Source organism: Scyliorhinus torazame, chromosome 14, assembly GCF_047496885.1.
Source record: "Scyliorhinus torazame isolate Kashiwa2021f chromosome 14, sScyTor2.1, whole genome shotgun sequence".
NCBI classification, from domain to species: Eukaryota; Metazoa; Chordata; class Chondrichthyes; order Carcharhiniformes; family Scyliorhinidae; genus Scyliorhinus; species Scyliorhinus torazame.
The window spans coordinates 18,521,552-18,548,416 of NC_092720.1; the positions used below are offsets into that span (position 1 = coordinate 18,521,552).

Consider the following 26,865-nt stretch of genomic DNA (forward strand, 5'->3'; position numbering starts at 1 on the left):
TACTGAAATTTAGAAGGGACATCTTTGTTCAAAGTACTCTCCCAGTCGGTAATTTTCAGTCTTGTACTCTGTGCAGTGTGAGTCACCTTAGGGACGTTGTTTATTTGCAACATTATCAAGTTAAGTTGAATTTGCCCTGTAGGTGTCACAGCAATAAAAAGCACTACATCGCATGGCAAAAACATCATATTGAAGTAATTTTTTTCCCCATAACACAGTAAGTACATGATGAGGCTACTTGATAAAGAATTAAATTCAGGAATTTGCAATTACATTAAAGAAAAAAAGAAAAATATTCAAATCTTTATTTTTAAGTTAAACTGAAGGAAATGAAGACGTGCGTGCCATTGTAATATCATCCATTAGCCACCACAGACAGCCATAAAGCTGTACTTTAAAGAAAAGCCTATTAAGAGGCTGGTTTGTTTCAACAGGTTAAGCACCCGCATAGAAATGTTAAAAATGCCAATAATGTGACAAGTTATAATGGCCACTGGGTGCAATCACTGAGTTGATCTTGGATGATGCCAGTGTACCGAAGCAACACTTGCATTCCAATTTGATAAAATTGCTTCCTCCCTGGATCTTCAAAATTCCATTTGCAGAATTTTAGTAAGTGTGAAAGCGGAGACAGTTAAACAAATATTACATGAGTCTAGAAGTTGCTCTGTGGGGCAGATCTAATTTAGATGATTTTAACAGTTTTACTCCACTGGGTAGGTCATGTTTAATGACATATGGTGGATTGAGTGCTCTTTTGTCACCTTGGTTAGTCATTAATTCTATTTTTGATGCAGAAGATGGGCAATATGCCTACTTGTGCATAACATGGTGCGACAAATTATCAACAATTCTAGTTTTTTGAAAGGCTGGGTTTACATGAGCTGGTGAAGATACCAATATGAGAAAGTACCATACTTGACCTCAACCTCATTAATCTACCTATCGCAGATGTGTGCCTGTCTAATAGAATTGGTAGAAGTGATCATTGCACGGCGTATGTGAAGGAAACTCTAATTTCCACTCTGTAGAAGGCCTCTATCATATGTACCACTACAGAGGGGCAGACTTAGCGGCCCAAAACTGAATATCAAGGTGAGGCTGTGAGCCTCAGCTGCAGTGGATTTGTTTTACATGACAATTTGTAATCCTTCACACGTCTGCATGCTGATCATGTTCAAGACAAGGAGGTAAAGCCTAGTTAAATGCATATTGCAGAAGGGCAATTCAATTTTCTACTGGGCATATGTTAGAAAGAATTAAAACTTGGTCAAGATGCTTTAAATGGGTAGATTATTGACAAAAAAAACTTGCATCAAAGCTGGCAATAAAATACCTTTTTTAATTGAGCTGAATTCCTGAGAGTTCATCAGGTGTTTATAGTAGGCTGTTTTGTGTTAATTTGATTGCATTCTCTAAAGTAAACATTCTGTGATCTAGATGAATATTCCCAAATGGTTAGCACTGTTGCTTCACAGCACCAAGTTCCCAAATTCGATTCCCGCTTGGGTCACTGTCTGTGCGGAGTCTGCAGGTTCGCCCTCTGTCCGGGTGGCTCCAGTTTCCTCCCACAAGTCCCGAAGGACGTGCTGTTAGATAGTTTGGACATTCTGAATTCTCCCTCCGTGTGCCTGAACAGGTGCCGGCGACTAGGAGCTTTTCACAGTAACTTCATTGCAGTGTTAATGTAAACCTACTTGTGGCAATAAAGATTACTATTATTATTAAATGAAGATGAATGGCAGTCTGGCTAAATCTGCCTGTGGTGACTTTGTATTTAGATACACAGCTCTGAATAGGTTCAGTAAAATTACTTCCGTAGAAACAGTAATGCAAGAACAACAGCTGATGTGCTGTTGCCATGGAAGTATTGCTGTCGCAAGACTTCTTTTTCTGAATTTGGCTAAAGTCTAACTTTATAGGTTGATTGAGCAAGTTTGTCTAATGGTATGTGATATATCTTTCTACTCAGTTCAATGGAGAAGCTCATGGAGGCAGTAGTTTGTTTTGATTGGAACAGAGAGGGCCATTAGGCTTCACAATGAAGGATAAAATGCCAACATGTCCAGACATCTTATTTGGAACTCTCCATGCCATCCTTTTTGGCTTTCTCACCTTGTATGAGTTGGGGGTACTGAGCTTTGGGAAATACAGCAAAAGTTCTCTTCAGCACAATATTTGTGTAATTCTAGATTGTTTCTAATCAGTTTTAATGATTAAACATAATTAGGCGTGACTGAGACTCGTAAATAGCAATCCAGACATCCATAAATTGTGATACCATGGACTGCACAGCTTTTTGATTATTGCATAATCTTAAAAGTTTTAAAGAGAAATCTGCCACCTTGTGGTCAATGTCATGCTTTCAACTGACAGTTATGAGCTTCCTGTTGTATTGTGAAATGCTGCTCTATTATGGTTAGGGAGTTCTTCCACAATTCACTGTTGCACAAGTGGGAGTTCCGTGCAGCTCATTTGCTCTTGGGTTCCCACTCACCAGACGTTCTAAAGCAGGATGATAGGTTAAGTAAGTCGGAATATAAAATGTGCATATATTTCCCTTCACTATGTTTTGGAGTATTTGCTGGTTCGGTAACCATGGCAATGTGTTTAGTACATTGGAGGAAATTGTGGGCATATTTGGATCAGAGCTACTTAAAACACGCTTTAGGTAATGGAACAACCTGATCATGGATTCATGGCAGATCTATAGCATTATCTACTTTAATATTGAATCACTTCCTGTGATTGCTGACAATCTGAGGTGGCCTTGCATTTTAAAAGATACGTAACATTTTAATTACCTTTCATCACCTGAAATAAAATCTGTATTGCTCACCTGTGCCCACAGTAATCATTAATTTAAACCTGTATGATGTCAGAATATTTGAGTCACAGTATAGTTCTGTTTGGTCATTATGGTCAATTCCATAGGTATTGCTAATAATAATAATAATAATAATAATAATAATAATAATAATAATAATAATTATTATTATAATAATAATAATTATTATTATAATAATAATAATTATTATTATTATAATAATAATAATTATTATTATAATAAAGATTTAGTGCCCTCAAATATTTTCCCATCTCCTAATTGCCCTGCACCTCCTGCAACCAAGAGAACACACAGGTGATAACTCTTGGGACTTTCAAACTCTCTGCTAGGAGAGTGAGTAAGAACAGCTTGATGATGACTATCTGCAGTTTCTTTTCCTCTGCAAGGAAAATGGCTAGAATTTTAAGAGTGAATATTTTCCATGAAACTTTCAGGTCACCATTGCTATATTTACCGTCCCCCCATTTCCCCCTCAATTGCCTCCCAATTAAGAAACACCTTGATTTGAAATTCCCATCCATCTTCAAAGCCCTCTGTAGTGTCTCCCCTCTCCATCTTTCCTCCTGTCCCACAATCCTCCGATATCTTCCCTGGTCTACTTCTGGCCTTATGAGCAGCCCATTGGGCTTCAGTCGCCTATGGCCTAAGCTATGGAATTCCCCACCCCCACCCCCTAAATCTCTGTCGCTATCTCTCTCTCTCTCTCTCTCTCTCTCTCTCTCCCCGTTTCTTGAAGACACTCCTTAAAATCTAACTCTTTTACTCATCTGCCCCATCTGTCTCACTGTCAAATGTTGCTTTATATTGCCTCTGTAAGGCTACTTTGGGACATTTTATTACTTTGAAGGCACTATTTAAATATAAGCTCTTGTTAATTTTCCAAATTGCTATTTGTAATGTTTTGGTTCATTAAATTCCCATCTCCTTTATACCAGTTTATTCAGCCTTCTCGAATGTTCGATGACGTATGTGCATGACCCTCATGTGTCTGAGGTCAATCTTCCCAATGTCTGGTAAACAGGACACATCTGCTCATGTTCCTTATGCAGCTTCCACCTTAACAGTCCTTTTCAACCACGAAAATCAGATGACCCTCTTGCTCAGGGTTTACAAATGTCTGTGGCTGTCTAGCTCCAATTCTCTTCCTCCTTTTGCTACGAAGTTGCTATCTTTATGCTGTAATGTTCTATGTCTACCTTATGGTTCACCAAAGCAGATCTTGTGTCTGGACACCTGTGGTTTACATCGTTGTTCACTTTTTATGGTAGTACTTGACCAAATTTCCCATCACGTTATCTGGTTCGGCTACAGGGGAATTAGTTTCTGTATTGGTCTGTAAAGTGCAATGCTACATATGCATATGTTTTCTGCTCAATTTCCCCTTCAGAAAAGAATCCTCACTTTGTGTTTCAAGTATTTCTAGTGGATGAAAAACACAAAACTGGAGAACTGCTTCATGTATTGGTTAGCATAATCTCTTGTCAATTTGAGGCCAGATCGCTATAATAGAAGGCTTGCCTGTCCAGTGATTTCAACAACCCAATGTGGAAGAGTTTAAACTATTTTCAGTGCAGTTTCTGATGGGTGCAGCACCACATTGTAAACTGGGCATACATTAGACCTAGATTTCTGAAAATATTACAAGGAGAAGCCATTAGGATGTTATGAAAAATGTAAAACTTTTGGCCAGAACTTTCCTGCTGTTCTTGCCGGCAGGATCTTCTGGCCTGGCTGATGGCTCACCCTCACCGTGGGTTTCCCGGAAGTGAGGGGTGCATTCAACGGGAAACCATATTGACAACAGTGGGACCAGAGGATCCCGCATTGGCCAATGGTGTGCTGTCATCTCTGCCATGAAACATGCTGGGGGTTGCCCGGAAAATCCCACTTTTAATATCCTTACAGGAGCAAGCAGACTTCTGACTTTTAAGATGTATTGTTGAGATAAAGGACGGACTGCTTTAGTGTTGTTCTGCAAGTATTTGATGTTGACATTGGATGCCCAAAATAGAAAAAGCGTTCCATCCCTCTGACTGATATCTATTACTTTTATGAATATAACATAATTCGCCTCACTCCATCCGGAGTGTGAACTACATCACCATTCCTTTACTGTCATTGGGACAACATCCTGGAACATCCTAACAGGGCTATGGGTGTGCCTACACCATGTGGTCTGCAGTGGTTCAAGAAGGCTGCTCACCATCTCCTTGAGGGCATTTAGGAATGGATAATAAATGCTGACCTAGCCAGTGACGCCCACCACCCATGAAAGAATAAACAAATAATTGGCTAACATGAGCAAAGGGGAGGTGGTGGGGGCTGGGAGCTCTGAACTATCCAGTCTTATGTGCTGAGTGCTTCACGAGGACTCAGTGAATGGCGTTACAGAATTTGAAGATGACCAGTTTTGCTTTGACAGGTTTGGTGGAGGGGGAGGGAAGTTACCATAGCAAGTCTTTGCCAATAAAATCATGGTTGATTAGATATTATCTTTTCGGTATTTTTAAAAATGTTTAAATTAAAATTTTCCCTGATATTCTTACTGGGTTTTTTTGGTCACAAAGTGCAGATGTTGCAAGTTTTTGATTTTTAAAGAATGTTTCAAACTTAATTACTTTTTACTTTTGCAGCAGTATGGCCCCGAGGAACATCAGCTGAAGAAAACACGGGTGGAGCGCACAGATCTCCAGGATGAGCTGCTGGAGAAAAGTTTTGATAGAAAGGTACTTTATAAATGCAATACACCGTGCTTTATTTTGGTGGTGGGGTTGGAGGGAATGGAAAGGGAGATTTCAACAGTTTGAACATTAGCTTACTGCAACAATTTTTGTTTGCTTTATTTTGCAATTTTGGAAATAAATATGCTGGAGGAAGAAACTCAATCACTGTGGCCCTGTGATTTCCAAAGCAGTGCTCTCTCTATGGGCGGAATTTTCCCCGCTCCCCGCGGCGTGTTTTGCGGCAGAGGCCCCGCTGTCAATTGCGTTTCCCCTTCTGTGCACGCCCGTTGCTGGGATACCCACAGCAGGGATTCACCGTCGGCTGGGTCAGAAGGTCCCGCTGACAAGAACGGCCGGAAAATTAATGCCCAGGTGTTGAATGCCTGACTGGAATTATCATTGTACTCAGCAACAATTTGTGAATGCTTTTTAAACTAACATAAATGTGTAATTTTATAACTGAATAAGTTTGTTTTGTATGTTCGAAGGAGGGATCCTTAAAATACAGCAGCTTTTATGGATAATTAATGTTTTTCACTGACCTGAATTGTCATTTCATTAAATCGCTAAAGTATTCATTCTTCCCTTTATCAAAGCATCATTATTGTGGCTGCTGAGCTGTTCAGTTATCATATGCTGTAACATTTAGTTCTAGTGTGAATTACTGATAGATGGGTATCATTTTTTGTGCAATGAAAGCTGTTTTCAATTTGGTCTCACAAAAGGATTGGCACCCCAGTTAAAGGAAGGTTTAATATGGTAACTGAATTTGTGGATTTTCTTTTTTTTTGCCCCTTTTATTGCAGGCTGAGTCCCAACATACTCTCAAATTCCAGCACTGGTATCCAGTCATCAAGCAAGAAATGGATCATCTGACTCCGCAACATGCTTCAGTTATCCACCCAAGGTATAGACCATATGAACAGATTTATTCAGTACAGCTTGCACTAAAATGATGTCTTGAAAACTTTAAAGATACTTTTTGTTGACTTATTTTCTTTCTCTGGAAATAGATGATGCCAAATTGGCTGCTGGCAGTGATATATTATACTTCAAATTGTTATAACAATGGACCCATCTAATCTGTTGTAATTTTACAATAAGCTATTTTTATTTATTGTTAAATTACAACAGCTTTGATTAATTTTCCACAAATACATTAAGTAAACCCGTGTCCAGATATTACATAGGATATATTGCATGGAAACAGGTCATTGAGCTAACCCCTGTGCCATCGATCATGGTCCACTTGAGTGCCCTCTTGTTTTTCCTCATCAAAATGTATCATTCATAAATTCTGCTCCCTTCTCCCTCCTATGTTTGTCCCGTTTCCTCTTAAATACATCTGTACTGTTCGCTTTAACTACTCTGTGTAGTGCTGAGTTCCATATCCACCCTTTGTGCAAGTTTAAAAAAATTATATTTTAAAAAAAATTTAAGAGTACCCATTTTTTATTCCAATTAAGGGACAATTTAGCGTGGCCAATTCACCTACCCTACACATCTTTTTGGGTAGTGGGGGTGAGACCTACGCAGACACTGGGAGAATGTGCAAACTCCACATGTACAGTGACCAGGGGCCGACACGAACCCGGGTCCTCGGCACCCTGAGGCAGCAGTGCTAACCACTGGGCCACCGTGCCACCCCGTTTCTGCATAAAGTTGTTTAAAGCTGCCTCTATTGCTCGTGTTGTTAGAAATCAATTGGTTTGAATCAAAGCTGGAAGGGTTTTGGATCCCTTTATTCTTCCAAAGCAGCTAAAATTAGAACCATATTTTAAGCTGTGGAAAGTAAGCAGGAAACTGAAGCAGTTTCTCATCGTGTACTCCCAACAGTCTGTCTTTGAATACTGGCTGTTAAGTCAAATAAGCGGATTTCGACACCTTAACCAAAAGCTAATGGTGACTGACCTGCTGCTTCCCTCTTTTTCATCTTGGCTACAGTTTGATTTTGGTTTGGAAGGTGCAAATTTGTGAAGAAGAAGTGGAGAATAACAAGCCAAGTAGAAGTAAAAAAGACAGAGGGCAGCACGGTGGTGCAGTGGTTAGCACTGCTGCCTCATGGCGCCGAGGTCCCAGGTTCGATCCCGGCTCTGGGTCACTGTCCGTGTGGAGTTTTCACATTCTCCCTGTGTTTGCTTGGGTTTCGCCCCCACAACCCAAAGATGTGCAGAGTAGGTGGATTGACCACGCTAAATTTCCCCTTGGGTATTCTAAATTTATTTAAAAAAAAAAAAAAGTAATAAAGTCAGTAAAAGTGAGATGCTGGCATTGCATATTTGATGCAACACTTGACCTTAAATGTCAGGGGTCACTACTGAAGTTGCAGAGCATTATACCATTACAAAAATACAGGAGTGGAATAGCAAATCAAACAGGATTTCGCAAGTCTAGACTGTAGCACATAGACCAAAATCATCGCCTACAGCCTTTATCGCAAAATGTGCTTCCTTCTCACTGATTCAGTTTTCCCCACATCAAGACGGGGGTGAATTTTCACTTTTACTGCCCATTTCCCTTTTTTGCAACTTGTCTCATATTAAATCAGAACGTGTGCATTCTTAGCATTCTGTTCAACCTTGAACTGAGCTTGAAACCCCACATCCTTTCCACTGCCGCGACAGCTTGATTCCAACTCTACAGATTTGCCTCACGTTGCTGATAATTCAGCCCCTCCACTGCTGATCCTTTGGACGTGTCATGTCCGAACTTAGCCACATTAGCTCTTTACTGCTGCCTTGTGATTCACCCGTCATAAACTTCAGCTTGTGCAAAATGCTTTTACTCATATCCTGTCCCGCATTGTTCCGTTCACACATCACCCCATCCTAGCTGATTTATACAGCCTGACCATCCACAATGTGTTGCATTCAAAATCCTTGTCTTCCTTTATAAATTCCATGGTGATGTCACTCCTATCTATTCCCACAACCTCCTGGAGCTTTCTGTTATCTCCTTAATGCCTTGTTTCTTTGGCTTTGGTGTCTGATGCATCCATTTCTCAACCATTAGTGGCAGGGTGTTTAGCTGCCATAGTTCAGCAATTTAAAATTACGTTTCTCTGCTGCTCCACATTTTAAAAAACCTTTTAAGGGCGTGAGTGCGAGAGCAGTAGCGTTTTCGTGACCTCTGGGTCTGCTCATTTTCCTGGATGACATTTCATATTTGCTTGGGTTACATGGCATGGATCCTGATTTGTATTTTGCGAAGAAGAGCCGAGATAAATCCTAAAAACCTTTGTCTGTTTGTGGTGATTGGAATGGGCTAGGGTGGGGTCTACTTGCAGTGGCGCAGTTGCTGCCGAGCGGGTTCTCATTTTGACAGTGCTGTGTGCGTCCGGGTGATGGCCGCCTTTGAAAGCACTGTTCTGGGCGTAGGTCTCGGCTCTGTGGTGCAGGTCGTTGGGGCTCACTTTGAAGATTTGCGAGGTATCTTTAGGAGAATGGTGGAGGCACATGGAGAGAATTCTTGCACTTGTGAGAGCACCTCAGTAGTACAGAAGCCTGAAGACTTGCACATCGCGACATAGGAACTGCTTCTTCCCCACAGCTACAAGACTCCTCAACAACCCTCCCTCCGTCTGATCTGTTCCCTGTAAGAACACTATTCACGGCGCCCTATGCTGCTCTTGCTCATGTATTTGCTTTGTTTGGCCCCTTGTTCCACAATGTGACCAATCACTGTTTGTACCATTTGTCAATGTTCTCTGTTGATTATTCTTTTTGTCTACTATGTCTGTACTGTGTACGTTCCCTCGGCTGCAGAAAAATACTTTTCACTTTACTTCGGTACATGTGACAATAAACCAAATCAATCAATCAAACAAAAACCTTTCTTGGTCAGATTTGGTGGACCACAACCCATCTGGTCTTTCAGGCCAGGGGTTGGTTTGGCTGGTTTGGCCGTTTTGACCACTGGTCCTATTTTATTCTGTTCTTGATGTTTGTCATGAGGTGTTGGAGGTGGCCGAGTGAGGCAAATCATTCCCGTCAAGCCAGTGGTTTGTTCTTCTGTCCTTCTTTCTATTCCTCTCTTTTGAGCCATTTTTTCCCCTTGCTTTTGGTGATGTATCATTGTGATTTTGTTGTGTCACACTCTAAAATTTAAAACCTTAATAAACATATATTTTTAAAAACCTTTTATTAAAAAAAAAAACATCTCTTCAACCAAGCTTTTAGTCAGCCTTGAGAATCTTGCCCTTCGTAGCATCTCAACTGTTCCTTTGTGAAAATTTGTAAAGATCCTCTGGAGGTTTTCTGATGTACAAATGCAAGTTTACTGTTAACCAAATTTGGGTTTAAAAGTGTGAAATAGGGGGACACAGATTTAAGGTTTTGGGTGAGGGATAGGGTGGTGGAGATGATGATGTGAAGGAGAAGTATGCTACACAGCGAGTAGTAATGACTTAGAATTTGCCACTTAACAAGGGCGGTGGAGGTAGCGACGATCATTGATTTCAAAAGAAAATTGGATGGACACTTGGATGGTAAATAACCTTGCAGAGCTATTGATAGAGCAGGGGGATGCCATCACCCTGATTGCTCCACAGAGTGCTGGCATGGACTTGGTGACTCTGATGTAATGAGAAATTGAAAGTTGAGTGCGTGATTGTTCGATTACTTAGTTGCATTGTTTCACAATCATCTTCCATATTTTCTATCCAGACTAATGATACAAAATGGCTGTGAGCCTCTGTGTCTTGTTTCCTTAGCCACCATCAAACTGTGCACTTCTAAACTAGACAAACTTGCATGTTTTTTGAAAAGTTCAACATGTCCCCGTAGATATTTTCTGCAGGCAAGACTTGATAAAACGGAGGAAAGAATCCTGAATGTCGCAAATGTTGCTTCTTCAGCGGAAGCTCATATTCGCGCTACGGAAAACTAGTTATGTGGCATGTCAGAAATCTTGTAAGATTTGGAGAACAGAGATCTGAAAAATAATATCCAAGTCTTCATTCTGTGAGGGAGTGGAAGACTCCTATTAAGTTCATTGAGAACTGGCTGCGATGTTTTCGTGGGCTGTATGTGAAGATTGGACGTTTCAAATCGGAAAGGGCGCACCGTATCCTGTCTTTGAGGCCAAGGGACAATCAATGTCCCAGGTCTATAATCATTCGCTTCCACAATTGTAAAGGTCACCAGAGGATCCTGGAGATGGCGAGGCATAGTGGGACCTGGCTCCACAAGGGAGCAGGGATTTCCTTTTCCAGAACTTTTTGGCAGCTTCAAGGCAGATGTTAATAATTGAACACTGAAATGAATATCTTCTTCTTGTCCTTGAGTATTTTGGGGGACTTTTATTATCATTATGCATGGTGGCTGTGGTTCATGCTAGTTATCTCTCGTCTTTTCTTATTATCCGTACCTTAATCATGGCAGAATCGGGTGGTGCCGCTGCTGGAAGTTGGGTGAAGGGTACAGGTCTTCATGGGTGGGCTTAAAATGCGGGAGGGACATTTGACTCCCATTGCCTTGTTGGCTCTCTTCTTCTCCTCCTTGTTGAGGGAGTTGTATCGTATTGGTAATGAAAGTATGGCCATAGGGTTAGTCCTACTGGCCCTCACTTGCTGAGGAATGTCCCTTTAGAATTATTGTGGTTGTGATTATTTTGTATTACTATGGTAGCACAGTGGCTGGCACAGTTGCTTCACTGCGCCAGGGACCCGGGTTTGATTCCCGGCTTGGGCCACTGTCTGTTCAAAGTCTGCACGTTCTCCCTGTGTCTGCCTGGGTTTCCTCCAGGTGCTCCGGTTTCCTCTCACAGGCCCCAAAAGATGTGCTGTTAGGTGAATTGGACATTCTGAATTCTCCCTGTGTCCCCGAACAGGCACCGGAGTGTGGTGACTAGGGGATTTTCACAGTAACTTCATTGCAGTGTTAATGTAAGCTTACTCGTGACGCTAATAAAGATTAATATATTATTATTATTAGGTACTGGCAATACACCTGGAGCGCATCCTTCTGACGATTATTTGAGAGGATCAGACCGGGTTTATTAAGGGCAGATTTTGCAGTAACAATGTTAGCAGATTGCTGAATGTGGTTCAGGCCTTCCAGAAGCAGGCTTTGGACAGGCTGTTGATCTCCTTGGAGGGGAGAAAGCCTTTGGTCGGTTTGAGTGGAATTATCTAATGTACACGCCGAGGAGATTTGGGCTGGGTGAGGACTATGTTAAATGGATCCGGGTGTTGTACAATAGGCCTGTGGCGGCGATGCTCACGAATCGGGTCTGGGGATTTTTTGCTCCAGAGAGCGACCGGGCAGGGATGTCCCCATTCCCGTTATTTGTGCTGGCCATAGAGCTATTGGCAGAGGCTATTAGGCGGGATCCCCTAATATCAGGGCTGGAGTGTGGAAATAAGCAGTACAGTTTATGCGGATGATGTGCTGCTATTTGTGTTGAAGCTGGATGTCTTGGTTCCCGATATTATTAATGTGGTGGATAGATTTAGTGTCACCTCCGGTTATAAGATCAATTTGTCAAATTGAGGGGCTCTGCCAGTGAGAGAGCTGAGGGGTAGACCCCCTCCCACCTGTGGTAATTTCCCTTTTAGGTGGTTCCCATTGGGTTTAAGTATCTGGGTGTCACTATTACCATGTGTTTTAGGCAGTTGTATGGGGCCAATTTCCCTGTATTAGGTGGGACTTTGCTCGTTGGCCATCTATGCCGGTTTCATGGTTGGGCAGGATTGCCTTGATTAAAATAAATGTGATCCCTGGATTGGTATACACCCTGCAAATGTTGCCAGAATTGCTCGTGTTTTAAAGGAGATCAATGGAATAATCCATTTGTTTATATGGAATAAGAAGCCTCACCTTATGTTTACTAAGCTCCAGCTCTGGGGGCTAAGGGGAATCTAGGTGCCCTGAATCTTAGGCTGACTTTTCATCTTGGGTTCATAAGGGGCTGGGTTGGGAAAGACTCTGCCTCTATTTCACTTGACATTGAAGTAGACCCTCTGCTGGTTTTGTTATTTTATGGAGACATTAAGGCAGGTTCTGCTAAATGTAATAATTCCTATTATTATTATTAATACATTTAAGAGCATGGAGAGTGACCCACCAGCTAGAAGGGAGATCTAAACTGACTTCCGCTCTCTCTCCCATCCAGGACAACCCGACTTCCACCAGGTCTTATGGACCTTGGATTCGATACATGGAGGGATAGAGGCATTTGTTGTCTGGGAGACATGTTCAGAGATGCTTCCTTGTCATCCTTTGAGCAGCTGTGCCAACAATTTGACAACCCGAGACACTCCTTTTTAAAGTATTTACAACTTAGAGACTTTATCCTTAATAAGACAACCTTAAGTCTTGACTCCTCTATTTCCCCGGTGGAAAAAATCTGATTTCTGTGGAACCTGAACAGTTAATCAGCAGGTTTTATGATACCTTATGTTCTAGATCCTATGTTAGTACATTGGGTACCCTGCAGTCTTGGGAGAAAGATTTGGCAACAAACATTGATGAGGAGACATGTGTCAGTATGTGGGATTGTGCCAGTAAAACTTCTGTTTGCAATAAAATGAAGGAGACTCAATTTAAGCTATTACACCGCTTGCATATTATGCTTCGTCTTCAACACAGGTTTGGTCCTGCATATCCCCAATGTGCCTAAAGCGCCTGGTAGTAGAGGGCGATTTATATACACTGCGTATGAACCTGTGTTGAGATTCAACCCTGTTGGTGCGATGTTGTCAGAGAGATGGAGAAGATCTTTGGCAGAGTCTTAGAATTTAATCTTTTGTTCCTAATTCTGGGTCTCCCACATGAGAGAATCACTGATGCTAATGAAAAAAGGCTTTACAATACCCTGACTTTAGCAGCTCGTAAAAATATCCTATGCTCCCAGAGTAGCGTAACATATCCTTCAATTCAAAACTGGCATAAATTAATTATGGAATGTATTCCAATGGAATTCCTGACATCTGTCATCTGGCCTAAATCTGGTGTATTCCGTAGAGTGCGTGGGACTCTTCTCTTAACTTTATAGGCTCCACTTTGTCTGACTTGCCCCTGTTGGGCTTTACATGAGCCATATTTTAAGTCTTGGTCACGCAATATGTGAAAGTGTGCGACCTGAACTGTTATCCTTTTGTACTTGTATGGCATATCCTCCTTTCCCCCTTAATCTGTTTGGAACTTGTTATTGGATTGATCCGGTATCAAACTGGAGGCTCCAGTTCCTTAGGTATACTGTTCTAAATTTATCATGTCTTGTTTGTTCCTATTTTGCAATAATTATTTTTCTGTACTGTGACTGTTTTTGCATTGTTAATGTTTTAAATTCTTTGTTGCGATATTTGTAAAAAGAAAATTGTAAAATCTAATAAAATATATATTTTAAAAAGTGAATAGTTAAGAGCTGGAGATGGCGTTTGTTGCACTTGAGCACCACCTAGTGGCTACAATCTAAATGACATTGATGAAGAGTACATACAGGGAGGCAAATTGGACCGTCGCAAACAATCTGTTATCTTGGTAGCATTTACTTAAGTATTGTCTCATTTTCAATGTTGTGCTATCTTAATTCCAATGGCTGTTAGTACAACAGGATCTTGTTACAACTATCTTAATTCCAATGGCTGTTAGTTGTAACAAGATCCAAAGATATCGGCCCGAATCTTCCAAGCAGCGGAAATGCTGCACTCTGTGCTCTGCCACAGAGTTTTGCCAACATTTGGAAAGATGCGTGCAACAGCAGCAACTTTACAAAGCACATTTAATTTAGGAAAATAATACTCTTTATTAGTGTCACAAGTAGGCTTACATTAACACTGCAATGAAGTTACTGTGAACCATCCCAAAACATATCACAAGAGCATTATAAAACAAAGTTTAACACATGGACACAAAAGAGATATGCACGGGGTAGTCCATTCAGCCCTTCAAGCCTACTCTGCCATCCAGTGAGATCATAGCTGATTTGATTGTGGCTGTAACTCCATTTTCTTGCCTGAGCTCCCCTAACCCATGACTCCCTTTTCAATCCAATATTTATCTAACACAGCCTTGAATATATCCAATGCCCAACCTGCACTGTTCCTGTGGAAAATAATTCCAAACACTAACAATCCTCTGGGAGAAGAAATTCCTCATCTTCATCTTAAATTGAGTACCATTATTTGTCATCCATTATCCCTGTAGACACTTCAGATCTCAAACTTGATCATCTTGCACCCACATTCCTGTAATGGCTATTGTATCATACACATGCAAGCCCCATAAAGGATTATTCGGACAGATACATAAATTTCACAATGTGATGCAAGTATTCTTGTGATTCTTTTTTTACTAAAAAACTGTGTTTGAAATTCCGCAGCTGTCTTCTGTACATGTACGATAAGGTGATAGCTCCAAATGTCTCATTGGCTCCACCTTTACAACGATGTAGAGATGGCACTAAACCGGTGAATAAGGAGTCTGTGATGAGCACGTCAGCAGCCTTGGAAGAGGAGGTGAAACATCAGAGGGATAATGTGAATAAGAAGTTAATTTCCTGTTTTGCATTGTCTCCAGAAGAGGAAGGGAATAACATTCCGAGTACAGATTCCTACAATCTCTGTGAGTTCAGCTTGGTGATTAGATGTTCCTTTATGATTTGCAGGGAGGACTATTTTAACTTCTGGAGTGTCATTTGGATGTTATAATTTACAGGATCTTTTATAACGTTATGGGTGACGGCGGTGTGGTGGTAATATCATTGGACTAGTGATGCAAAGGCTAAGGCTAATGTTCTGCGAACAAGAGTTCAAATCCCACGTTGGCGGCTGGTGACATTTAAATTCAATATTTTAAAAAATAGTCTCGGTAATGGTGACCACAGCTACCATCCTTATCCAGAAGGCCTCCATGTGACTGCAGACTCACAGCAATGTGGTTGACTCTTAACTGCCCTTTGAAATGGAGCGGCACGGTGGTTAGCACTGTTACCTCATGGCGCCGAGGCGGCCCCGGGTCACTGTCCGTGTGGAGCTTGCACATTCTCCCTGTGTCTGCGTGTGTCTCACCCCCACAACACACCGATGTGCAGGGCAGGTAGATTGGCCGTTTAAATTGCCCCGCCCACATCCCTTGAAAGAATAAAGAAGAAAAGTATGGACATGAACTTGTGCTTTGCTTCTTTGACAATGCTTTTAAAAAATAAAAATGTGTTTCAAATGAGTTTTGGCATCAAAATGCTTTCTACCATTTGATGTGGAGATGCCGGCTTTGGACTGGGTTGGGCACAGTAAGAAGGTTTACAACACCAGGTTAAAGTCCAACAGGTTTGTTTGAATCACGAGCTTTCAGAGCACTGCTCCTTCCTCGGGTGACTCACCTGAGGAAGGAGCTGCACTCCGAAAGCTAGTTATTTGAAACAAATTGGATTTTAACCTGGTGTTGTAAGACTTCTTACTGTTGCACAATTTGATCATAGACCAATACATAGGACGTTCTACATACAGCATTATTCGCAAAAGCTAGATTTCTGATAAAATCAGGTTAAAGGATTATGGAGAACTGGTGAGATGTGGATTTGAGACCAGGACGAGATCAGCCATGATCTGATTGAATGGCAGAAGGGCTCGAAGGGCTGAATCGCCTACTTCTGTTCCTAATTCCTATGTTCCTATGAAAGCATGGAATTAGGGATAACCTATTGATATTCATTTGGCTGGCAGGTGATTAGGAATAAAGGTTTTATTCTCTGGTTCGCAGAATGTGCCAAATGGTGTTCCCCAGCGATTTATGCTAGACCCTTAAGCTTTGTCATATAATAACTTGAATGACCAAATGAAGTGCTGTACATGCAGGTTTGCAGGTGACACCAGTTGACACAGAAGTTTCGGAGACGAGAGGTAAAAGTTACAAAGTGGTTGCACAAAACTGTGGAAGGTGAAGTTCGATGCAGAGAAATGTGAAATCTAGTTGGCACTTCGAAAGACAAATCATTTTTTAAAAATTGTGAGATACTAGGCTCGGGGGTGGGGGAGGGGAGGCAAAAGAGATTTAGGTGTCCATATGGCTAAGTCACTAGAATTTGGTGCAGAGGTGTGAAAAGTAAAGTAAGCAAAAAAGGCTAATGGAATGGTGGCCTTAGCTCAAGGTGGTTGGAATTTGAAAGTGAAGAAGTGAATCTTCATCTCTGCCGAACTGGTCAGAGGCCAACTGGATTACTGGGAAATTTTTCTTTTATTTGTTCATGGGACATGATCATCCCATTTATTACCCATTGCCTTGAAGTGGAAATTGCAGGTAGAGGTGTTTCTTTTTGTTTTGTTTGCCGCCCTTGTTCTTCGACATGGCAAAGGTTTGGAAGATGCTGTTGGAAGAGCCTTGTCAATGTTGCTGCAGTGCATCTTGTGGATGTTGCACATTGTTGCTGCTATGCGTCAGTGGTGGAGAGAGTGACTGCTTAATGTGTTGGATGGAGTGCTGGTCAAGTGGGCTGCTTTGTACCGAATGGTGTCAAGCTTCTTGTGTTGTTGGAGCTGCATTCATTCAGGCAAGTGTAGAATACATCATCATATTCTTCATTTTTGCCTTGGAGATGAGTCGGGTGGGGAATTGCTTGCCGCAGAATTGCCTGCATATAAATTGCTCTTGTAGCCACAGTATATATGAGGCTGATCATGTAAAGGTATTGATCAATAATACCCCAGGATATTAACGGTCAGACTTCACTGATTGTAATACCGTTAAATGTCAAGGAAAGGTGGATATGTTTACTTCTGTTGGAGATGGTCATTGTCAGGTGCTTAAGTCACAAGCAACATTCAGCCAAAACATCAGCTTGAATGATGCCCAGGCCTTTCTGCATGCTGGCATGAACTGTTTCATTACCTGAGGAGTTGCGAATGGCACTGCACACTTCGAATATCAGCAAACATCTCCAATGTTGATCTTGTGATAGATGAAGGATCATTAAAAGCGATTGAAGATGGTTGGGTTTGGACACTACTCCAGGAACTCCTGAAGCAAATTCCTTGGGTAATATTGGTCCTGAAAATGCAGCTTACTGGAACGATAGCAGGGCTTAAAGGATTAAATTGAGTATGGGTTGCATTATTTTGCTTTGTATACCCTTGAGTTTAGACGGTTGAGAATGATCTATTTAAAACTGTTAAGGGATTCAATAGGCGAGATAAAGAGATAGCGGGGGAAAGGTCTAGGGCAAGGAGGCATAATCTTAAAATTTGAAACGAGCCATTTGGGAGTGAAATCAGGAAGCCCTTTTTTCGCAAAAGGGAAGGGGACATTCTGAAACTCACACCCCAAGTTGGATTGGAGTAGCGATTAGACATGACCTAATTGAATGGAAAAACAGGCTGAATGGTAAAACAGGCTGAAAGGTCTACATCTGCTTCTACGATGGGGCATAAATTGCTATTAGAATGTTAAATCTGTACCCTATTTCAATGGCGACTTAATTTATGATCACTGTCCTTGGAAACCGCTTGCTCGAGATCTTGGATATGCAACTTTAATTATATTTTAATATGTTGCTGTAAGTAATGAATCCTGTGGTCCTCCTAAATTGCCCTTTTTATTTATATATATATATATATATATAGTTCCTTGCTAAGTATGTGCTTGGGACCAGCTAGGCGAAGAATTACATTTTTTTGTTTCTTTATCACCTTCATAGGTTATCGAACCTCAGAGGCTTCTGCTGAACATATAGAAGAATACATAAAATCGGAACATGCCAGCGACAAAAATAAGCAGGCGATTACCATGGAAATGAACAACAATACAACAAGCACTGACAGAGAATTTGGGAATTCACCTCTGCGCATTGGGATGAGTACAGAAGAGGAGAATGAAAAAATAGTGGAACAAATCATGAAAACGTACTGCAAACAGCAAGAGAAGCTAAATTCTACAATTCAGCAGAAGAAACATCTACAAATGGTAAAGAAGTGAAACTGGCTATTTAACAAAAAAAATGCTTTACACTTATGGATTGATGCATTTGCTTATGATTGTTACTGTATAAAATGTGAGGGTTGCAGATTAATCTAAACTATGAACTTCTGCTGCCACAGGGTTGGGTATTTTCTAGCTTACAGTGAAAGAAATTATATAGCGCCATTCAATACCTTGGGACACCCCAAAGTACTTTTCAAAAGCCCTTTGTCGGCTGTAGTGTAGTCACTGTTGTAAGGAACGCAGTAGTCAATTTGCACACAGCAACCTCCCAAAACCAGCCATATGTGCTTGGGACCAGATAATCTTTAAAAAAATTATATCAATTTGAAGGATGCATTTTGGATAGGGCACCAGGGAGAGAGTACGCCTTTGCTATTCTTTGAAATCATACCATTTCATCACTTGAGCTGCTGAGAAGGCAGCAGGGGCCTTCGTGTAACATCTCATCTGACAGTATTGCATTCCCTCAGTGCTGAACTGGCGTGCCAGCCTAGATTATTGTGCTCCAGTCTTTGGAGTGGGACTTAAACTTACAACCTTCTGACTCCGAGGTGAGGGTTCTGCTCAACTGAATCTGGTGGTTGCCCCATGTACCAAATAACAGCAGTAAAAAAATTGTAGCACTAAACCGCCAATACTAATCTGTATAAGCAACTCACAAAACTTCTGAGATAGATTTTTTGGTGATTCAGTTGTTCCTCTTCAGAATTAGAAGTAATATTTAAAATCTATTTGAAGGAGCATTTGTAACATACCATTGTTGACAGTTTCATGTATCTATCTATTTGAATTGATCCAATTGGCCTCTGGGATTCAATATAGTATTTACTAAGTGATCAGATACTGCAACACTGAAAAATTAATGGGAAACATTGATCATCCCTGTATCACGGGTTTAATTATAAATGTAACTAGCACATTGATTTTTTTTGACTAGATTTTGGGGTTAGTGGCAAAGCATGTGCAAGTGCTGCCGATCGCGAAGAAAGCTGTCCACAAAGATTTGAACGATCCCTGTGGCATGGTTTTCCCTTTAAAAAAGAAATAAATTTAAGAGTACCCAATTCATTTTTCCAATTAAGGGGCAATTTAGCGTGGTCAATCCACCTAGCCTGCACATCTTTTTGGGTTGTGGGGGTGAAACCCACTCAAACACGGGGACAATGTGCAAACTCCACACAGACAGTGACCCAGAGCCGGATCGAACCTGGGACCTTGGGCGTCGTGAGGCAGCAGGGCTAACACACTGTGCCACCGTGCTATGGTTTTCCCTTTTTCATGGCAGTTTAAATCTGGTGCCAAGCCAAGGTGATCACTTAGCATGCGGCAGCAGTGATATCACCAAGTAGCCAATCACATTGAAGTATGTGGTGGCACAGTGGTTAGCACTGCTGCCTCACAGCTCCAGTGTCCCAGGTTCAATTCCGGCCTCGGGTGACTGTTTGTGTGGCGTTTGCCCTTTTCCCTGTGTCTGCGTGGGTTTTCTCCGGGCGCTCCGGTTTCCTCCCACAGTCCAAAGATGTGCAGGTTAGGTGGATTGGCCATGTCAAACTACCTCTTCGTGTCCAAATATTTAGGTGGGTTACGGGGATGAGGTGGAAGTGTGGGCTTAAGTAGGGTGCTCTTTCTCAGGGCCGGTGCAGACTCGATGGGCCGAATGACCTACTTCTGCACTGTAAATTTTATGATCTATTCCCTCACAGTGAGCCAGGAAGTTGAAGCACTTACTATCTGATTATGAATAAGGGATTATGATTGGATTACGATAACAGCAAATATAGATATTAGCAAACTTTTAAAAAGTGTTTTTTTTGTTGTTGAGAAATGTGACATTCCGCAGGTATAAAATTAGTTTCTCGGGCCAGTAGGATGTACAGCATTAATTATCAAGTTGGTACATTATTAAGTACACAGCGCCACCTCATTCAACAAGCGACAACTTTATTCCAGTGTTTTTATAGTGAAAGTAACAGCATAAGAGTGCAAGTTTCTGGTTAATTTATTTCCCATTAATAGGGGGTGCCTTAACATGCACCTTCTGGAGATGGGTTCAATCATTGTCTTGCAACCCTTTGCATTACCCTATTGAACAAAGTAGCAACAAATGAAACACCAACAACAATTTTAAATAATTATTTGTAATTTAGCTAGGCAGCTTGCCTTGATGTTTAACCGTCAAATTAAATGCTTTTCACTATTTTATTTGCACAGCTAATTTTATACCTGCAGAATGTCAAATTCCTCAATTTAAACAAAAACACGTTCATGGTTAACCTAAGAATTATAAATTGAGAATTATACTAAATAAGCTTTAGCTTTATGCTTGGATAGTCAATAACCCCTGATTGCAAATGGGCACAGGGAAACGGTTATGCTGGATGTATCCATCTTTGTTGAAAACCCCAAAATAGATGGGTACTTTTCATTCCCAGAGCTCGCTCTTATTTTGTATTGTAACTAATGTTAGAACAGAAGATGATCAATGGCAGCATAAAGTTTTAACATGATGACTAATAATTTTTTAATAATGTAGAAATAGTTATATTTCATATTTGTAGCAGTAATGTTATTAAAAGCATTGGTCAAGATATAGATATGTTACAGTAATATTATTAAATAACCCAGGTTAAGTTATCTAGATTGTGTCTGCTAAAGCTGTAATTAAGAAGCCTCAAAAGGTGAGGTCATGATTGATTCTAACCATTTATTTGTTTACATCTGTGCTATGAATTTTAAAACATTGTTATGATTGCTGGAGATAGGGCAGCACGGTGGCACAGTGGGTTAGCCCTGCTGCCTCACGGCACCGAGGTCCCAGGTTCGATCCCGGCTCTGGGTCAATGTCCATGTGGAGTTTGCACATTCTCCCCGGGTTTCGCCCCCACAATCCAAAGATGTGCAGGCTAGGTGGATTGGCCACGCTAAATTGCCCCTTAATTGGAAAACAATGAATTGGGTACTCTAAATTTAAAAAAAAATGATTGCTGGAGATTCCCTGTGGAGTAGATAATTTATATGGGGTTGTATTTTGTCCTAGCTAAGCAGGTCATGTAACATCTTTGTAGGATACATATGATGTGATGAATGGGAGGAGCCAGGTCTGTATGTAGTTCTGCAGTTTACCATAGGATTTCAGTCTGACGAAGTAGAGGGCTTTTAAGTTGAACAGCAGTTTTGCCAAATGCTGCTAGTTTGAGGAGAAGTGTACTAGTTTTTCTCCCAGAAGGGGGTCTCTCCCCAAATCTCTGCACAACTAAGCAAGTAATAAGAACGAAGAACAAATTAAAGTACAGCACAGGAGCAGAGCATTCCACCTCCCAGCCTGTGCAGATCATGATGTCCTAACTTTAAAAAAAAACCTTCTGCCCTTACTCGGCCCATATCCCTCTCTTTCCTCCCTATTCATGTACCCATCCAGATGCCTCAATGTTGCTAATGAGCCTGCTTCCACCACATCCTCTGGCAGTGCGTTCCAGGCACCCACCCACTAGTGGCATTTGAGCTGTACTGGGTTGCTTAATTGGAGTTAGTAGCAGGTATAGATGGTAAGTTTAGGTTATTCCTAGTGTTTAAGAATTGTTTAACTGATAATTGTAAAGCTATTTTATTTGATATTGATGTGGTTAATTCTGTGTTTAAATTAAAGTTTGCTTTAACATAAAAGATACCGATTGGTCACACCTAGGGTGAAGTATCCTTTCCTCACAGTTTTACATATTTAAAAAAATTGTTTCACGTTCTTCTCCAGTATCCTAACACATATTGGGATCTGGTCTGGTGCCCTAACAAATGTTAAAAAAGATATATAATAACAAGCAGGATAGCAAATTTTCCCTAATTTCTAGCATATTAAAACTAACTTCTTTGGGTTGATTTTGAGATTTTACGCCTATTAATGTGCATTTAAATATCAATTAAAAAAAATTAGAGTACCCAATTCTTTGCTCCAATTAAGAGGAAATTTAGCGTGGCCAATCCACCTACCCTGCACATCTTTGGGTTTGCTGGGGTGAGAGCCACGCAGACAAGGAGAGAATGTGCAAACGCCACATGGAACAGTGACCTGGGGCCGAGATCAAACCCGGGTCTTTGTCGCTGTAAGGCAGGAGTGCTAACCACTGCATCACGGTGCTGCCCTGCATTTGAATATCAATAATTTGACATTTGTGGTCACAGAGCGGCAGGGTAGCATAGTGATTAGCACCGTTGCTTCACAGTGTCAGGGCCCCAGGTTCGATTCCCTACTTGGGTCACTGTCGGTGCGGAGCCTGCACATTCTCCCCATGTCTGCGTGGGTTTCCTCCGGGTGCTCCGGTTTCCGCCCACAAGTCCCGAAAGACGTGCTTGTTAGGTGAATTGGACGTTTTGAATTCTCCCTCTGTATACCCGAACAGGTGCTAGAATGTGGCGACTAGGGGCTTTTCACAGTAACTTCATTGCAGTGTTGATGTAAGCATACTTGTGACACGAATAAAGATTATTATTATTATTACTACCATGCTCGTGTGACGGTCTCATAAAAATCCAAAGAAGCTGATTTTCTAAAGCAGACTACAAATACTCATTGTCCCCTGAGTTTTTAGCAGTGACCATTTTTTACCTACTTGTTAAAATTATATCTTCAACCACGTGCAAAATCCTATTTTGTGATTTACTGGTCTGAATTTACGATCAGGATTTTCCATTCATGTTTACACAAGCCCACAATTTTCAAGCATTCACTTTTTAAAGGCTAGAAATTTGCAGCACAGATGTAGAATACCTGGACTAAGTGACTAAATTTACCAGGACCGCATTTTAAGTCTTCACTTCTTTTCTGTTCAGGAAGTGGAGTTATTACAAGTCACAAAGCGGATGAAACTCAAAGAACTGACTGAAGAGAAGCTTGGGTTGCAGCAGGAGCTGAATTCACTGCAATCTGAGCATGCTCAGCGAATGAATGCAGTCTGCGATGAACAGGCAGAGATAGAGTGGCGACTGGAACAGCTGAAGCAGGGTTGTTTTTGCGACCACACAACAGAAAGGAGCCAAGAGGCTGAGTACACTGCACAGGTACATATTTGTTGCAAGTGTTGCCTACATTAGAAATAAAATGAAAACAAATCATATAAATTCACAGTTAAGGTGAAAGGAATATAGAATTATTTGCAACTGAAGATGATATTGCATTTAAGATTTTATAGGGGGTATTTATAAACTTGTATGGGCTATATTGCAGATCCAACTATACCCAGAAGCTATCTGCGAATTCACAAACTGAGATACATTCTGGATCTTGCAAAACAGTGCAACTTAAAATAACATTTCTCATTCCAACCTAAAGAGGCATATGGGGAAGATGGGAACCACTAATTCTAATAGTTGAAAACTATCAGCAGTGTGTATCTAAATTTCTGATTGAGGCAAAACAATGCCAATATTCAAGCGGATAGGTTGATGAAGGAAAAGAGAGTAGTTGCTTGGTAGTACAGAACTTGAGTATTTTTGAACTTAAGTATTGTTGTCAAAGCTTTTTGTCTTGCATTTATCAGGATAGATTCCAGAATACCAAATTTCAAAGGTAGCAACTGTTATGGGCCAGAGTTGTGAAAATACCAAAGTATATTATGGAGTTCACCTGACCTTGAACTGTTTATTGATTTTGGCTACGATGAGATGAGCACAAGAGCCTACTTTTCAGGTTTTATTGAACAGAGTTCTTAGGTGCTTTTAATCAAAAAACAAGCTTTATTCTACAAATTTAGTTAACATTTGTATAAACACACACAGTAAGAATTTTTATCAACTACAAACATAAAGACCCCACACAGCTACAGTAATCTATGTATAATTCTTAATGAATTCCCCCTTAACTGTTCCAATTCAATAACAAAATCCAAGTAAAACCAGAAATCCTTTTTCAAAGGTATGGCCCAGCACATGGCATTCTTACTGATATAAGACTCGTTATTGATACTCTGTTTCCCTTTTCAAACAGCAGATTTGAATTCCTTCCAGAAAGCAATTGCCTCTTTTAAGTTATCAAGTAACCTGGAACCAGCTTTTAAAAGGAAGATGGAGAGACACTTCTTTCAACCTGTGCAGTTCAAACCAGTCCAAAACTTAAAACGAAAGTAAAACCCACCGAGCCACTGCCCAGCTCCACCCACACAATGACATCACTGAAGTCATGTGATAAGACAAAAACCTTTCTTAAAGGGACACTCCCATGACGCAACGATGTGTAATGCATGAAAAAGGATACTAATGATTAGCAAGTGGACTTCGTCATTACTTTTCTGGGGGAGAATGCACCAGGGAACAGTTGTCCCCGCAAGCTTTTATTTAATGTCAAAAAAGGCTAGTTGACTCTGGTTGAGGCATTACAGAGGGAAATGCACCAAGGATCAGTTGCCCCATGCTTTTGTTGAGTTAAAGAAGGTGCAATGCCTGGAAATGATCTTTCTGCTTGCAGTGTCGACTTGCCCTTTTTGAATTTGAACAAATGTGTCTGTCCTGCGGAGTGCAAGAAGGAAAGAGAATAATGGGATATCAGAACAGGGTGGATAAATAGCATGTGGCCTGTTTGCTCACATGGAGGGCAAGCATTCGCACAACTGTTCAGGCTGAGCTGCCACGTTGTGTTTAGAATTCAAAAAAATGTATTTCTGAATATATTACTGGCCAACCAATCAGTGATGTTAGCATGTAGACATGGGAATCAGTTATTGCTCTCCATATACTAAACCTCTCGTGAAATGTCAAGGCGCCACCATTTGAAAAGGCAGGGTCAGCTACTGAATGTAGACTTGTGTGCAGCCTGTGTTACTGCCCTTTCGATTTCTCAGTGACTTAAGGGGAAAGATTTTGAAATGAATGCATTTTGGGATAAAGAAGCAGGTAAAGGTCAGCAATGATAGTGATAATAAAGATGACGAGAGGTTTGTGCAAGACACGATCCTAATGGCAAAGTTTTGGACAAGTTGTAATTGTGAAGGGAGAACAGTGAAGAATGGTAAGACATGCCTATAGATTAAGAAGTAGTTATTGCACCAAATGGAAGAAGCCAGTAGTTCAGGGGCATCATGATAATTTTGGGGGTTTAAAGGATTCAGATTGTCCATCTGTTATGATTCCAGTTGGCGTTACTACTGGGCGGGAAGATACCAGAATGGAACCCTTGCTCAAAAGATCGTACCTTTTTACTTTTTTAAAGAAACCTTTGGAGGAACATTCACAGGACTGCCAGTTAGATATTAACAACAAGAAAAAGAACATATTATTAAACTTTTCCATGTTTAATAAAATACATCTTCACTCCCCCTTTAGCTTCACAAATGTAGATAGATTTCAAAGATAACACCCCCGCTTTGAAACCAAATATTCAATGCCCTCAATCAGTCTTCTGTGGATTTCTCCTCAAATTCGCCCCGGATGATTGTCACATGAGTGTTTCCAAACTCCACATGAAAAAATCACTTTAAATTCTTCTTTCAAACAATGCTATCCATCAGCTATTTTCATCAAGAACCCACCTCCAGATTTTCCAACTAACCTTTCAAACAAAGCTTCCTCTCCACTGTTTTGCTAAGCATTAGTTTCCAGGATTTTCTTTCAGGATTCCTTTATCTTGAATGCTTTTGCACAAACTCCGGGATCCAGTCTCTGATTGCTCCACAATTATTTCAGTTACTGTCTCACAAACTGTAGTAAGACTTCACAAATCTTAGAACCATTTCAAATATCTTTCTGGATTCTGACTAGCCAACTTCCTTTCAGGTCAGAAGTGGGGATGTTTGCGGATGACTGCACAATGTTCAGCGCCATTCGCGACTCCTCCGATAATGAAGCAGCCCATGTCCAAATGCAGCAAGACCTGGACAATATCCAGGCTCGAGCTGACAAGTGGCAAGTTACATTCGTGCCACTCAAGTGCCAGGCAATGACCATCTACTACAAGAGAGGATCTAGCCATCGCCCCTTGACATTCAATGGCATTACCATCACTGAATCTCCCACAATCAACATCCTGGGGGGTTACCATTGATCAGAAACTGAACTGGACTAGCCATATTAATACTGTGGCTACCAGGACAGGTCAAAGGCTCGGAATCCTATGGCGGGTAACTCACATCCTGACCCCTCAAAGCCTGCCCACCACGTACAAGGCACAAGTCAGAAGTGTAATTCCCTCTGTGTACCCGAACAGGTGCCGGAATGTGGCAACTAGGGGCTTTTCACAGTAACTTCATTGCAGTGATAATGTAAGCCTACTTGTGACAATAAAGATTATTATTATTATAATCGAATACACTCCACTTGCCTGGATGTGTGCAGCTCCAACAACACTCAAGAAGCTCGATACCATCAGGACAAGGCAGCCCACTTGATTGCTCCT

The 26,865-nt window shown here is 41.1% G+C and overlaps 1 protein-coding gene across 2 annotated transcripts in view; it reads left to right on the forward strand.

Annotated features, from left to right (window-relative positions):
* Nucleotides 1-26,865, forward strand: part of LOC140389558 (ski-like protein) — an 84,826-nt gene that overhangs the window by 46,727 nt on the left and 11,234 nt on the right. Inside the window, exons 2-6 of one of the 2 annotated variants that reach the window (XM_072473784.1) lie at nt 5,482-5,574; nt 6,378-6,478; nt 14,896-15,137; nt 18,205-18,470; nt 23,313-23,540. In XM_072473784.1, coding sequence (XP_072329885.1) covers nt 5,482-5,574; nt 6,378-6,478; nt 14,896-15,137; nt 18,205-18,470; nt 23,313-23,540 — 930 coding nt within the window. The remainder of the gene's footprint in view (nt 1-5,481; nt 5,575-6,377; nt 6,479-14,895; nt 15,138-18,204; nt 18,471-23,312; nt 23,541-26,865) is intronic. The other variant, XM_072473785.1, reaches the window with a different exon arrangement.